Source organism: Vitis vinifera, chromosome 6 (assembly GCF_030704535.1).
Source record: "Vitis vinifera cultivar Pinot Noir 40024 chromosome 6, ASM3070453v1".
In the NCBI taxonomy this organism is placed as follows: domain Eukaryota; kingdom Viridiplantae; phylum Streptophyta; class Magnoliopsida; order Vitales; family Vitaceae; genus Vitis; species Vitis vinifera.
This window is the reverse complement of record NC_081810.1, coordinates 7,909,981-7,924,199: the sequence shown is the minus strand read 5'-3', so window position 1 is coordinate 7,924,199 and position 14,219 is coordinate 7,909,981. Positions and strand designations below refer to the sequence as shown.

At 33.6% G+C, this 14,219-nt stretch overlaps 3 protein-coding genes across 4 annotated transcripts; all 3 read left to right on the top strand.

Moving 5' to 3' along the window:
- Positions 1 to 4,204: 4,204 nt before the first annotated feature.
- On the top strand, positions 4,205 to 8,609 carry LOC100253488 (phenylacetaldehyde reductase). The gene is made up of 6 exons (XM_002275159.3): positions 4,205 to 4,503; positions 4,598 to 4,770; positions 5,337 to 5,522; positions 5,758 to 5,920; positions 6,997 to 7,183; positions 8,255 to 8,609. Exons 1-6 carry the CDS (start codon positions 4,368 to 4,370, stop codon positions 8,397 to 8,399), a joined length of 990 nt encoding a protein of 329 aa, XP_002275195.1. The 5' UTR covers positions 4,205 to 4,367; the 3' UTR covers positions 8,400 to 8,609.
- Positions 8,610 to 8,751: 142 nt separating this feature from the next.
- LOC132253942 (gamma-interferon-responsive lysosomal thiol protein-like) lies at positions 8,752 to 9,442 on the top strand. The gene has a single exon (XM_059737516.1). It carries the CDS (start codon positions 8,752 to 8,754, stop codon positions 9,148 to 9,150), a length of 399 nt encoding a protein of 132 aa, XP_059593499.1. The 3' UTR covers positions 9,151 to 9,442.
- A 347-nt stretch (positions 9,443 to 9,789) lies between these two features.
- LOC100248375 (gamma-interferon-responsive lysosomal thiol protein) lies at positions 9,790 to 13,940 on the top strand. 2 transcript variants are annotated; one of them, XM_002275247.4, is made up of 5 exons: positions 9,790 to 10,238; positions 10,923 to 10,988; positions 11,418 to 11,558; positions 13,166 to 13,258; positions 13,543 to 13,940. In XM_002275247.4, exons 1-5 carry the CDS (start codon positions 9,981 to 9,983, stop codon positions 13,762 to 13,764), a joined length of 780 nt encoding a protein of 259 aa, XP_002275283.1. In that variant the 5' UTR covers positions 9,790 to 9,980; the 3' UTR covers positions 13,765 to 13,940. The 2 variants fall into 2 exon arrangements, with proteins under 2 accessions (XP_002275283.1, XP_019076222.1); XM_019220677.2 differs by having other exon boundaries at positions 9,835 to 10,238; positions 10,923 to 11,033.
- Positions 13,941 to 14,219: the final 279 nt, after the last annotated feature.

Here is a 14,219-nt window from a genome sequence, read left to right as displayed (position 1 = left end):
TGGAAATTAAATTTGGAAATCGAAATTTCGAAGAATTATTTAAATGGAATTTTAAACAAATAAATAAATAAATAAAATAATAACAAAAAAATAATAATGATTAAATAAATAAATGTGAAAAATGGAATTTTGGAGATTAGAAATCAAATTTGGAAATCGGAATTTTGAGGAATCATTTTAAAATTGGAATTTTAAAAATAAATGAACAAATAAATAAATATAATAATAATAATAACAAAAATAATAATGATTAGATAAATAAATGTGAAAAATGGGATTTTGGAAATTGAAAATTAAATTTGGAAATCGGAATTTCGAAGAATTATTTAAATGGAATTTTAAATAAAAATAATAATAATAATATAACAAAATAATAATGATAATAATAATAATAATTAAATAAATAAAATAGAAAAATGGAATTTTGGAAATTGGAAATTGGAAATTAAATTTGGAAATCGGAATTTTGAAGAATTATTTAAAGATGAAAATTTTAAAAATAAATAAATAAATAGAATAATAAAAATAACAAAAATAATAATGATTAAATAAATAAATGTGAAAATTGGAATTTTGGAAATTGGGAATCAAATTTGGAAATCAGAATTTTGAAGAATTATTTAAAGATAAAATTTTAAAAATAAATAAATAAATAGAATTATTATAATGAAAATAATAATGATTAAATAAATAAGTGTGAAAATTGGAATTTTGGAAATTGAAAATTAAATTAGGAAATTGGAATTTTGAAGAATTATTTAAAGATGGAATTTAAAAAATAAATGAATAAAACAATAATAACAAAAATAATAATGATTAAATAAATAAATGTGAAAATTGGAATTTTGGAAATTGGAAATTAAATTTTAAAATCTGAATTTTGAAGAATTATTTAAAGATAAAATTTAAAAAAAAAATAAATAGAATAATAATAATAACGAAGATAATTAAAAATTGAGAATTAAATTTGAAAGTCAGAATTTTGAATAATTATTTAAAGATGGAATTAAAAAAATGAAATAATAATAATAACGAAAATAATAATGATTAAATAAATAAATGTGAAAATTAAAATTTTGGAAATTGAGAATCAAATTTGAAAATCGGAATTTTGAAGAATTATTTAAAGATGAAATTTTAAAAATAAATAAATAAATAAATAGAATAATAATAATGAAAATTATAATGATTAAATAAATAAATGTGAAAATTGGAATTTTGAAAATTGGAAATTAAATTAGGAAATTGGAATTTTGAAAACTTATTTGAAGGTAACATTTAAAAAAATTAAATTTAAAAATAGAACCTTAGAAAATTATTTCGAGAATTGAATCTTGAAGAATTAAATTTAAAAATTGGAGTTTTGGAGAATTGAATTTCGAGAATTAAAGTTTTGTAAATTAAATTTAAAATCAGATTTTAGAAGATTATTTCGGAAGTGAAATTTTTTTTTTAAAAAATAAATGAATAAATAAATAAATTTGGAACTTTGGAAAATTATCGAAAATGAAATTTGGGAACTAAAAAAAAACCTAAAAGATGAAAAATTGTGGAGTCAAAACAAGATTTTTTTGAAAACCAATTTTTTAAAAGCAAGCATGGAGATGGATGAGAAAAAAGGCATGTGAACTTTATGAGTGGCCCACCATCAACTTGTTACCACCAGCATAAGCCAACTGCCACCAATTTTCTACCACCTCCACTAGAATCACTATCACCATCAAATGCAAACCCTATGAATTAGTCACCACTAGTGACCACCAAACATCAAAACTTCCATCAATACCAATTTTAGTTTCTTCGAGAATTAGCTATACGTTTCCAAGTTCAACAATTGGAATTGATTAAATTCAAAAGAGAAATCAAATGCAACCTCATTAAGTTCAACTTAGGACTGAATCATAAGAAACCAACTCCATCTTTATTGGCAATCCTAGTATACATCCAACCTAGAAGGTTAATCTTAGGAAGCGAAAGCCACTGATCAAAAAGCTCCTTGGAGAACCTAGGGTTCGACTTGAGAGCAAAAGGTGACACCTCCGGCAGCTGTAACAATTCGGCATCCATAGACACCACATCGCCAACTATCTCCATATTCATCGTAGCCAAATTGAATCTCTCATCCACATAACAAAATCATAATAATCCTAGATCACAAAAAGGACAACAAACAAGCGTCGATCACCCAAAGCAACCTAGATGAACCACAACGCCATTATTCAACGCATTGAATAAAGAACATCAAAATTAAAAAATCTGAGGCGAAAAAGTTCAGATTTGAAGCTGACGAAGTGAAAAAAACCCTAGATTTTCATGAGAGCAGGGAATGGTTTATTGCTTGTTGGAACAGAGAATCAGAAAAAAAAAAAAAAAAAAAAAAGTGAAAAGAAAATAAGAGAAAGATGGATGAGATTTAATCGGGAATTCAGCGAAAAAATTACAGAAATTTGAGAGAGAGATGTACATCTGAATCAGATTGAAGCCGAAAGACATAGGATAACAAAACAGTTTGAAATTTGCAATCAATCTCAGATCAGCAAGGAGTCATAAAATCTCTTGTAATCGTACCCAAACAACAAATAATGTTGAGAGAATCGACTAAAAATGAGAGTAAAACAGTGTAAAAGAAATGAAGAATATGGAGATTACAGAAACCTCACCTGGAGAGCCTTCTCCCAATCCGTGCTACCTTTGCTTCAAGTGAGCTGTCTCATTTTTCTAAAAAAAAATCCCCACAGAGTTCCCCGGTTCTCCCCTCTCAACCTCTCTTGCTCATCTTTTTCCTTTTCGTTTAGTTGCCATAAAAACCCTACACCCACTCTCCATATTTTCCTCCTAGAAAAATCTCACTCCGCTATTGCTCCCCTTGTTTCTTTTCAAGCTATCACCCAAAACTGGCTCCCAGCAAACATCCGGCTCCCTCTCTGGTTATCTCTCCCTCTGGTTTGCCCCTCAAGCTCCCCTTCTCTCGATGTTCCCGCTCACGTCCCTTCCCTCAAAACCCAAAAACTCTTGACTAGTTTTCCTTTCAAGTTGTCTTGTCTAGCCGCCACAACCAGCTCATCCAGTCCCATCTCATGGTCGCCCAAAGCAACCCGCTTCCAAGGTGGTCAGAAGAAGAAGAAAAAAAAAAAACCATTTTTTTTTTCTCCCTGGGGGTTTACACTTGTCAAACTCTATGAAGATGTTTAATAAAATTAAAAGTAAAATGTCAAAATAATTTTAATAAAGAATTAGGTAATAAGTTTTAACCCAATAAATACACCTCACTTTAAGTTTTATTAAACATCCAATATAATTTATAACTTAGAATTAATTGTAACACACTTTCTATTTTTAATTACAAAGTAACAAAATTTTGTATATAAAACATAATAAGGCTTATATAAAAACATATATTCATCTTATATTCTTAAAAATGCTTTTAAATTTTAAAAAATTTGAGGTAATAAAGGCCTTATTTAGTAATTTTTTTCAAAAATAATTTTAAAAAACAATCTTTCGATGTTTTATAAAATAAATATATATTTAGAAACCTAAAATGTTTTTAACATAATATAATATTTTTATATCAAATGCTTTAATTTTAATCATTCTACATATTTATATAATTATTTTTTAAAACAATAATCAGAAAACAAGTGAAAATAATATAAAATAATTATTAAAATATATTTTCTAAAAACAGAAAACAATTTATGATTGTCAAACATATTTTTTTGTTTTTTCATTATTAAAAATGAAAAACTATTCTTAAAAACAGTTGTCAAACAAATCCAAACATTTTCAATAACTCATTTTTTTTTTCCAATAATTGGAAGTAGATCACTTGTAAAAATATAGGGAATTATTCGAAGTTACACCAAGAGAATAGTTAAGTATGCGATCTCTTTCAAAAATCATATAAAAATATTACCAAAATCATTATCAAATTACCTAAATTTGTCACAAATTGTCTGGACCAATTGTTTGATTCTAAGTGTTATATTTAAAATCTTATACTTCATCGTGAAAAATTAAGCAAAGCAATATAAAAACGAAGAATCTTGTTTTGTAATTAGTTGGGATTGATAATTGACTTATGCTATTTGAACTCAAAACCTAATAGTAGAGTAGAAATTGAGATTAAAGATATTATTTTTAGAAAATCTCAAAAATACCCTTCCTATTAATAAAAATGGTAATTATGGTTGATAGGAGGATTGGGACAATTATCAGGCCAAATGGCCTGAAAGCACGATTCCCCGTAAAAAAAATTTGATAGAGGGTAAGGGAGGTAACCGCAACTTTGGAAATTCGCCACGTGGCTCAATTTACCCACTACCACCATAAAGACCAGAAAGCTGAGAGAAAAGTAGAGAGAAAGCATGTCGAGTGAGAGTGGAAGTGTGACTCGGAGTGAGGTGGTGTGCGTCACCGGCGGCAGCGGCTATATCGGTTCCTGGCTGGTCTGTCTCCTTCTCCGCCGTGGCTACACCGTCCACGCCACCGTCAAAAATCTCAGTTTCCCACACTCATCCTTCTCCAGATCATGGTTTTTGTCATATTGTTCCAACAGTTTGATTTTCATTTAATTTTTGTTTTCATTTTGTTGCAGAGGATGAAAGGGAAACGAAGCATCTAGAAGCCCTAGAGGGGGCAGACTCCCGTCTCCGTCTCTTCCAGATTGATGTCCTCGACTACGACTCCATCGTCGCTGCCGTTAATGGCGCCGCCGGTGTCTTCCACCTCGCCTCCCCCTGCATCGTCGATCAGGTTCAGGATCCCGAGGTCTGTTCTCCAATCCAACGCCTATGCGTTTTGTGCCTGCATACCCCTATGTAATCCAACTCAGTATGCCTTTGTGCTAGAATATTTTTCTATTCTTCCCCATCACCCAGTGTAAGCTCCAATTTAGTGTCCCGTACATAATTTTCCTTCTAAACTCTAATATTCTTGAAACAATTGCATCATAACCGAAATTTGATCATCGATATAGATAAAAGGAGGCTATAAGTATAATTATAATTTGTACAGTACTGTTAAAAACTAATAGATTACAACAGATTTTCATCAGTTCAATAGAAGAATTAAGTGGGTGTCTTATGAGCTTCAATTTCAGTTTAAGGTCTGTTTAATTATTATTATTATTAAAATTTTATGTTCATTTTATTTGAAATGAAGTGATTATTAATGGAATCATATGCCTTTCCCAAGTCCTAAATCGATATGTACACATGTAATTGATGCTATATATTGTTGAGTCTGATGATAAAAACCCAAATGGATTTTTATATATATATGATTGAGTTTCTGCTGAATTTTTATGTTGGTTGCTTGATTTTGTGGATTAATAGAAGGAACTTCTAGATCCGGCAATTAAAGGGACAAACAATGTCTTAACAGCAGCTAAGGAGCTGGGGGTTGGGCGTGTGGTGGTGACATCATCTATCTCGGCTATCATTCCTAGCCCAAACTGGCCAGCTGATGTTGTCAAAGGGGAGGATTGCTGGACTGATACCGAGTACTGCAAGCAGAAAGGAGTAAGCGCCTTTATCTAAATGATCTTGCTCTATTGCCCTTGGCTTGTGGCTGCTGGGTGACTAGGTGCTTATATGTTTATGTACTTGTATTTATAGCTGATGATTTTAAATTCGTGAGAGTAGCAGCACCAAACATGGTTACAGGCTGCGCCCTGCATTTTCATTCATGTAGCAATATGTTCTTCTTACTTCTCAAAGACTGATGCAGTTGCAATGCGTATTTTGTTATGACTAGATATGGTATCCACTTTCAAAGACACTGGCTGAAAAAGCAGCTTGGGAATTTGCCAAGGAGAAAGGTTTGGATGTGGTTGTGGTGAATCCTGGCACTGTGATGGGCCCTATTCTTCCCCCAGGGCTCAATGCAAGCATGTTAATGATTCTTCGCCTTCTCCAAGGTAATGTTCTGCATAAATTTCTGCTAAACTATCATATTTCCTACATAACCAATGCATCCATCACTAGAATATCGTTATTAAAACGGGTATTTGTTTGCTCTATGGTTGCTGGTGCTAGGTGTCCACCCAAACCCCTGTAGTGAGAAAGGTTGATTGTTTAATTAAAAAAAGGCTGTGGATTAGGAGACATTATTAATCACTTAAATTGATGTCGTGCTGTTATTCAGTGCGTATCTTGTGCCATGCAATTGTTGTTTAAAGTATTTTTGTTATTTTTATAAATTTATTTTGAGTTTTATTCTAACTGAAGTGATGATCATGTTTCTTTTTTTTTTTCTAAGTTTAGTCACTTACACCTCTCCTTATGCAGTATGTAGCTCTCTGATTTCTGGGCTTAAGGCATTTGAATTAAGTTGGGGAGAGCATGGAGAAAGGTAGAAGGTTACTTGGGGGTGATAGCCACATTGAAGCCCACAAAGCCACCTTTCTCTACCCCAACACACCCACATACAAATGCACCATCCAGAGTGTGAGCATATGTTTTTTCCTAAAGGTTTTTCATGGGCAATTAAACTAATGCTGCTCCACCTTTTCATTATTTGGGGCCAGCCACATGAAAAAAGTATATAAACAAGAAGCTTACATGCAAAATGATGAAGCTTACAACCTTCCTTGGTAAAAACTGTTGATCTGTGCAAACTTCTTGTTGATTGGATGATTTGTGTGGACTCCTTTCCATATGATGAATATCCTATTTCAGATTCACCAACTTCCTTTCATACCTCTTGACCATCAAACCTGGAACAAAGGCACACTTGCTCTGCAAGTCAGGTTCATAGCTAACCCTTGTAAGCTATTGATCCCCACTGTAGAGAGCATTGATCTACTCCTCTTTTTTGATAGGAGTGTTGATCTACTCCACTGCAAACATCAAATTCAAATTTTATAATCCAAAGTTTCTAACACTTCTCTACAAGCAAAGGAAGGTGTCATGCACTCCTTAAACCCTCCTCCAGTTACCTCACGTGATATGAGTTGACCAAAGAAATTGCAATGACAATTTGTCCTGGTTGCAGGGTGCACTGACATATACGAGGACTTTTTTATGGGATCTGTTCATGTTAAAGACGTAGCCCTAGCACATATTTTGGTGTATGAGAACAAATCAGCATCTGGAAGGCACTTGTGTGTTGAAGCTATTTCTCATTATGGTGACTTTGCAGCCAAGGTTGCAGAACTTTACCCTGAATACAAAGTGCCCAGGTAACATGTTTGACTCCTACGCCCACAAAATAGTTTTCCGAGGAACATTTTGCATATTTCATTTTGACATATTTTTTTCTGATAGTCATAAAACATCAAAAGGCTATTCATTTGGTGGAAATGACTCCCATCTTGGAGATAATATTGATATGCATGGTTAAGTTTAATCATAAAGACACCACATTATGAATTCTCGTTTTTTTCCCCTCCCTACTTAATTTAATTGTTTTTGAAGTAATGTGATTAATCATCAATGGATGGTGCCCTATGTACAAAAAGGGGATATAGCCTTTTATCCACAATGAAGGCTATCTATAAAGTCCATTAGTGTGCAATTAGCCAACCCTAAAAAGACCCAAGGCCAATCTAGGAGAGACAAAATGAGGGTTCTGCTTTTGGTCCGACCTCTCTTCCTCATTAAAGGTCTGGTTATTATGCCTCTTCCAAAATGCCCCAAAAGAGTCTTTTACTGTATCCTGTGGTTCTGCACTAGCTGTTCTACTAGATGCGTTCTACTAGTTGCAGCGTGGAGGACATTCCTTGCTTAGATGGAGTATGGACTTCACTTCTAGTAATATGTTAATAACGATTGCTCTGAATTTGTGGTGTTGAAATATCTGTTCCCTTCTTTTATTCCCCAAGATGTGATTGTATCGTCTTTTTAACTGAGAACTAATCTGTCTGATCCACCTTTTACTTTCTTCATTAGAATTTGTTTTTTTCTCTTCTCTTCTCTTTGTTCTTTTTTAGGCATTGGAGAGAGGGTAAAAGAATGCAGTAGATGTCACTCTTGTTCTTCCTTTTCAAAGGGTGAAAACCAAGGCTGATATGATAGTATAATCTATAATGTTCTTTTCCATGCTGTGGTAGATGGCACAATAGATTACCTACCCATCACCTTGGCTATGACATTATTTAATTTCATCCTAGAATTCCAAATGATGTTTGCAAATTGCAATCCTTCTCAACCTCCACTTTGTTGTTAAGTCCGCTTGATGTTCCCTTAAACTTCTATAATCGATCTTTATGAGTTTTAAGGATTTCTCAAACAACTGTCTGCCTTTCAAATAGGTTGCCAAAGGATACTCAACCTGGTTTGCTAAGGGCCAAGACTGCATCTAAGAAGCTGATGGACTTGGGTCTACAATTCATTCCCATGGAGCAAATTATCAAAGATTCTGTTGAGAGTCTCCGGAGCAAAGGGTTTATTTCTTGAACAAAGGCTGCAGTTGCCATCAAGCTAATCTCTTCAGAAACCCATGTAATGGTATGAACTTGAAGAATAATGGAACTTATGATATGGCCCCCCTTCTCCCTTCTTTTTTTTTTTAAAAAAAAAAATTAATTATGTTCTCGCAATGTTGTCGAAGATGTATGACTGAGACTGATCAAGTTCGGAAAGCCAGACAAAAAATCTATTATCTTATCCTTTTTTTTTTTGTTTAATTGATAATAATGGTTAAAGCAATTATTTCAATTTATGAGGTAGCTGCCAAAGGAGTCATAATGTAAATCTTATCAATTTTGGAGGGCATATACATGATCTTTTGGGGATGGGATAAAAGAAAATGTTGACTGGTGAGGCGGTGGTAACTTCAGAATCGCTTCCATCAGAGTCCTCAATGGATTCTCTTTCCTTCTCTCATCTCCCATGCCTCCTCCTCATCATCTCCTCTCTGTTCTCCGCTGCCACTGCTAGGGCTTCAATCTCCGCATCCGAGGCGGAGAAAGTCCCTCTGGCCCTGTACTACGAGACGCTCTGCCCTTACTGCTCAAATTTCATTGTGAATCATCTGATAAAGCTCTTCAATAATGGAGATGGTCTCGTCTCCATCGTTGATCTCAAGCTGCTCCCCTACGGCAACGCCAAGATCGGTCCCAACGGCACCATCACTTGCCAGGTTTTCTCCTTCATCAATTATCATCATCATTTCCCATCGTTTTTTCGCTACTCCTTCAATTATTAACTACGCTTCTACGAATCAGTCACCAGGATGAAGTTTATTATGCACAGGATTGTGCTGGTTTAGGGCCTGTATTGCTTCCGTCCAGGAGAAAAAAACCAGCCATTAGCAGAATTTTCAAAACGTTGAACATTTTATTGACCTTCTAATTTATTTATTTATTTATTTATTTATTTTTTAATTTTTCCTAACGCCAAAAGGGTGTTTTTTCAGTAGTTTTTCTTTGATAAAATATGTTCGGTTTTATTTTTATTTTTATATATATATATTTTATAGAAATGCTTATTTTTATTAACCTTCTAAGTTTTGATAAAATATATGAAGAATGATGATTATTAACTATATTTTGAGAATTATGTTTCATGATTTTGATAATATTAAGAATATCACTATAATATTTATTTGATCAAACAGTTACTTTTAGCCATAAGATATTTGTCATATGACTCGTTCTTAACATTCTTCATTTCTTCTAGAACCTTCTCTCATCTTCTTAATAAAAAGATATAAAATATTAAATATATAAAAGTTGTCTGTATGGTTTTCCGGTTGTCTTAAATTTTAAATTTTAGAAAATTATATTATTAATAAATATTAAAAATTTGCAATTAACCTTCAGAGGAAAGCTACCACCTGTAAAGCACGTGGCACCTCCTGATTACCACTTGCCAATCGTTTTTACCCAATTGCAGCCAGTATACAGCCGGAGGCGCTGTTACTGCTCAGAGCTTCGTCTTTTGTGTGCAAAAATGGCTCAACCTAACTGAACTAAAGGCCCATTCGCTCTCTTTAGACCTCTAAATTGAAACACCTCCTCACCTTCTTTCTTTGCCATGGCTTCTCGCAGTTTCGTTGCGGTCTCTCTTCTCTCTTTTCTCTTCTTGTTTTCTTCAGCTTCTGGAGCTCTTCCTTCTGATTCCGACAAAGTCTCTCTTGGTTTGTACTACGAGTCTCTTTGCCCTTACAGTGCCAATTTTATCATCAACTATCTTGTTAAGATCTTCGAAAATGGGCTCATCTCCATCGTCGATCTCAACCTCGTTCCCTTCGGTAACGCAAAGATCAGGGGCAACAACACCATTGATTGCCAGGTTTTTTTGGCTGTTTCACTAAGCTTCTGCTTGGCTTCAATTCAGGCCATTCTATTTTTTGCTTTCAATCATAATGAAAAACTACCTTCGAAATGCGATTCCAATTTGCATACTCGGAATTTGGCCGGTTTTTGTTCCTGATTTGATTCTGGGTCTAATCTGAATTCGAATTTAGCTGATTTTATTCCCCTTTGAAACGCAATAGAAAAACCTACTTGTTAACGTTCTTCCAATTTGGATAATCTGAATTTGGCTTATTTTTTGTTCCTAATTCAATTCTAGTTCCAACCTTAATTCAAATTTAGCCTTTTTTTTTTTTTTTCAAAGAGAAAGATTTGGGTCCCGCTTAACTTCTATCTATGTAACGTGTTGAATCTTTTAAGGTTCTACTATTTTCACCTGGATGGACTGATTGCCACACACTCTGAGCTTCTTACTCTTCCATGGTTACTTTAAGCCATCCTAATTCTGTTAGAAAAATAATCTATTGCATGAAAACACTTTTTCAAGTCTGAAGATGTATTCACATTTGATGTAGTCTTGTGTGCTGGATATAGTCTTGATTGGCCATGTTTCAAACATGACTTGGATTTTCTTTTTCAGGGCACAAAATTTTAGTCTTAACTTATAATGGAATTTTTTTTCCTTGCCTTAGGCTCATGCACATGTTTTTTATGATGGCAGCATGGCCCAGCTGAATGCTTACTAAACACTGTGGAAGCTTGTGCAATTGATGTGTGGCCTGATCTGGTAAGACTTGATTTTTTGAGTGCAAAGCAATATATATATATACAGGTAAGCTTATGTAAAATATTGTTGCACCTACACATATTATGATAGTAAATATGTTTGTGCCAAACATGTTATTCTAGGCCATCAACCTGAATCTATGCTGAGACAATAATAACAATGTTACTATCACCCAAAATTAAACACAAAGTTTGATGTTGCTTGTTTTGGTTGTGTGGCATGGGGGTGGGAAGGAAAAGGTGGTGGGCGTTAAAATTCCACATGATCATGTTCATGAATATATCCTTGTTCTGCTTAGAAAGGCAAACCTTGTAATTGTCTTGCTGTTGTTCTTTGTTTCAGGAAAGTTGTAGATAACATGTAGATTGTTTGGAAATTAAGTATTCATTTACCTTATCTCAATCCTGAAGACACTGTGTTTTAATGCAGAGTCAGCATTTTTCTTTCATATACTGCATTGAGACTTTGGTATATGAGCGCAAATATCCCCAGTGGGAAACATGTTTTGAGAAGTTAGGGTTGGACCCAAAACCCATCTCTGATTGCTACAATAGTGGATATGGCAAAGAGGTTAGTGTTGACTCCTAATTGCATTTGGTTTTATATTATTCCTTCAAGTTGTGTTGATATTACACATGCAACTATCCTTTCTCAAAGTGAATGAGCACCAGTACTGTATAATTTTATATGGAATTGCAGTAGTTTTAGTATCTGTAAACCATGGTCCAGCAAACTATTATGAACTCTTTGAATATTCTGCAGATTCTGTTGTTTGTCTTGTTCATACCTGGATAGCGTCCTGTTTTCATACACACATGCACCCACATACATATATACCTTCTGAGGTATATCGAATGTTGTGTCATACTTGAATATGTGATCTATTAATGTGATTAGACTCTAAAATTGAAGTCTTGGGGTTTCTTCACTCAGAAATGCATATAGTATTGTTTGCCTAATGACTAAAAAACATCTCAAATCTTTTTGAAAACATCTCAATTGTGATCAGGAAGATTCTGAGGTTGTGTGTGTACAAATACTCTTCTACACTTATGTATCCTGAGTAGACCTCATTCTAGTTACATAAATGTTTCGGTTTCCTTATTTCCCTGGAGTTAAAATCTAATGTGCGGATACATGCATGTAAGCATGGATAGGAGAAATTTGGGACCATGGAGCATTAGGAATCAAAGAAATTTAGAACCTTCAGCCCCTTGAGTATTCAGCCTTTTTCTTCCATGGTCAAACTAATGGAGGGTGAATCAGTGCTAATGAAAGGAGCAAAAAAGAAAAAAAAAAAAAGGAGTGAATACCTTTTGAACTTGGAGAAAAATGGCATAGGTTGGTCTTGAGAGCAAAAAGATGTTAATTGGTATGAACCTAGAAAACATTCAGCCTTCAGCCCCTTGAGTATTCAGCCTTTTTCTGCCATGGTTAAACTAATGGAGGGTGAATCAGCGCTAATGAAAGGAGCAAAAAAAAAAAAAAAAGATTGAGTACCTTTTGAACTAGGAGAAAAATGGCTTAGGTTGGTCTTGAGAGCAAAAACCTGTTAATTGGTATGAATGTAGAAAACATTACCCTTTTGGAATTCAGTTTTGATTATCGTGCCAATAATGGAAGGAATTCAGTTATGATTACTGTGCCAATATTGGAATTATGGTTATTTTGCACCACTTCTAATACATATTCAAGGTTTTTTTATGCTTAATTAAAGTTCGTTATTCTGTTGAACAAGATCATATTGCACAATATTTTCTTTCCCTGTATTCTTGTTATGCTATTTATTCAATAAATGCAAACTTCTGTTCCATATTTCTTCTTTGTTAGATTTCTACTCAAGATTTATGATTTTAGAGAGCTTGCTGCCACATATTCATGGTTTTCTGTTGCCTAATTAAACTTTATTATTCTGTTCAATTTGAATCCATTAGGTCCTTCGTTTTGCTTTCATTTCTTGTTTTGTTAGTGACTATGTAGTGACAGATTTTTCTCTATATGTTTTTATGGTCATGTCTTTATTTGAATTTATTGTTATTTGGTGTTAATTAAACTCTGTTATCCTAATAAATGGAATTGTTCCTTTCTTGTTTGTTCTTTAGCTAATACATTCACAATTTTTTTCCCTGTACCTTTTTCTGGTTGGGTTTTAATGTGGATTTATAATTTTTATGCAGCTTGAACTCAAATATGCAGCTGAAACAAATGGCCTGCAGCCTCCTCATAAATACGTCCCTTGGGTGGTTGTGGATGGACAACCACTTTACGAGGTTTGTTCTTTGACAGTCACAATAAAATTTACGCTATTTGAAAATTTCATTGTGTTTGACACACTAGAGTAATAAATCTTGAGATTATAATGCTATGATGTTGTAAATATATGAATCTCAAATTTCTTTAACAAATTATGGCTATTTGTAAATTTAGTAGGGGGCATAATTCATTTAGTCATTTTCAAAATCGATAAGTGGAATCCAGAAATATTTGGTATCATTTTTTAATCAGAACAAATTGCTAGATCTTCAAGAAATTGACCTTATTTCTCTTGCTGTAGGAGTATGAGAACTTTATCAGCTACATCTGCAAGGCTTATAAAGGCCCTTCAATCCCTAGTGCTTGCAATGAACTATCCCTTAATACCATTGTGAAGGAAAATGTGAACCCTGCCGGTCCAGTTTGCTATACAGAGGAGACAATAAAGCCAACATTATCATCAATAATAGGATCAACAATCAAAGCTTGGATGCAGCGTATGAACAGGGCAGCCTTAATATAAATGTCTTCAGGTTTCATGTACTCTTTGAATTTAATCATTGTTGCTGCTATGCTGGTATTATGCAAGTCTTGGAACCCTGGTTAGGTTGTCCATAAAAGAGACTGAATCACGGTTGTGGTATTGTTATTGATTATTTGTTATCACAATTATATGAAGGCTGAAAAGCTCTTGTCCAAGTGCGAAGTATTACTAGAATCTTTTCATGTGGCATAATACCCTTTCAAGGGAGAAAGTCCGAGAGCCTACTGATTGGAGTTAAAATATGTTCTTCAATAGCATATATATGATATGATTTATACAATATAAAAAATCTAAATCATCCGACTTAACTCAAATTGATACTAAGACCCTAGTTATAGATCTAATTTTTATTTTAAGTCTAATTTCAGGTTTAAGAGATGAAAAAAAATGATAAGTGCAAGAAGTAAAAAGGGTTAAACATGCATAATTGAGAG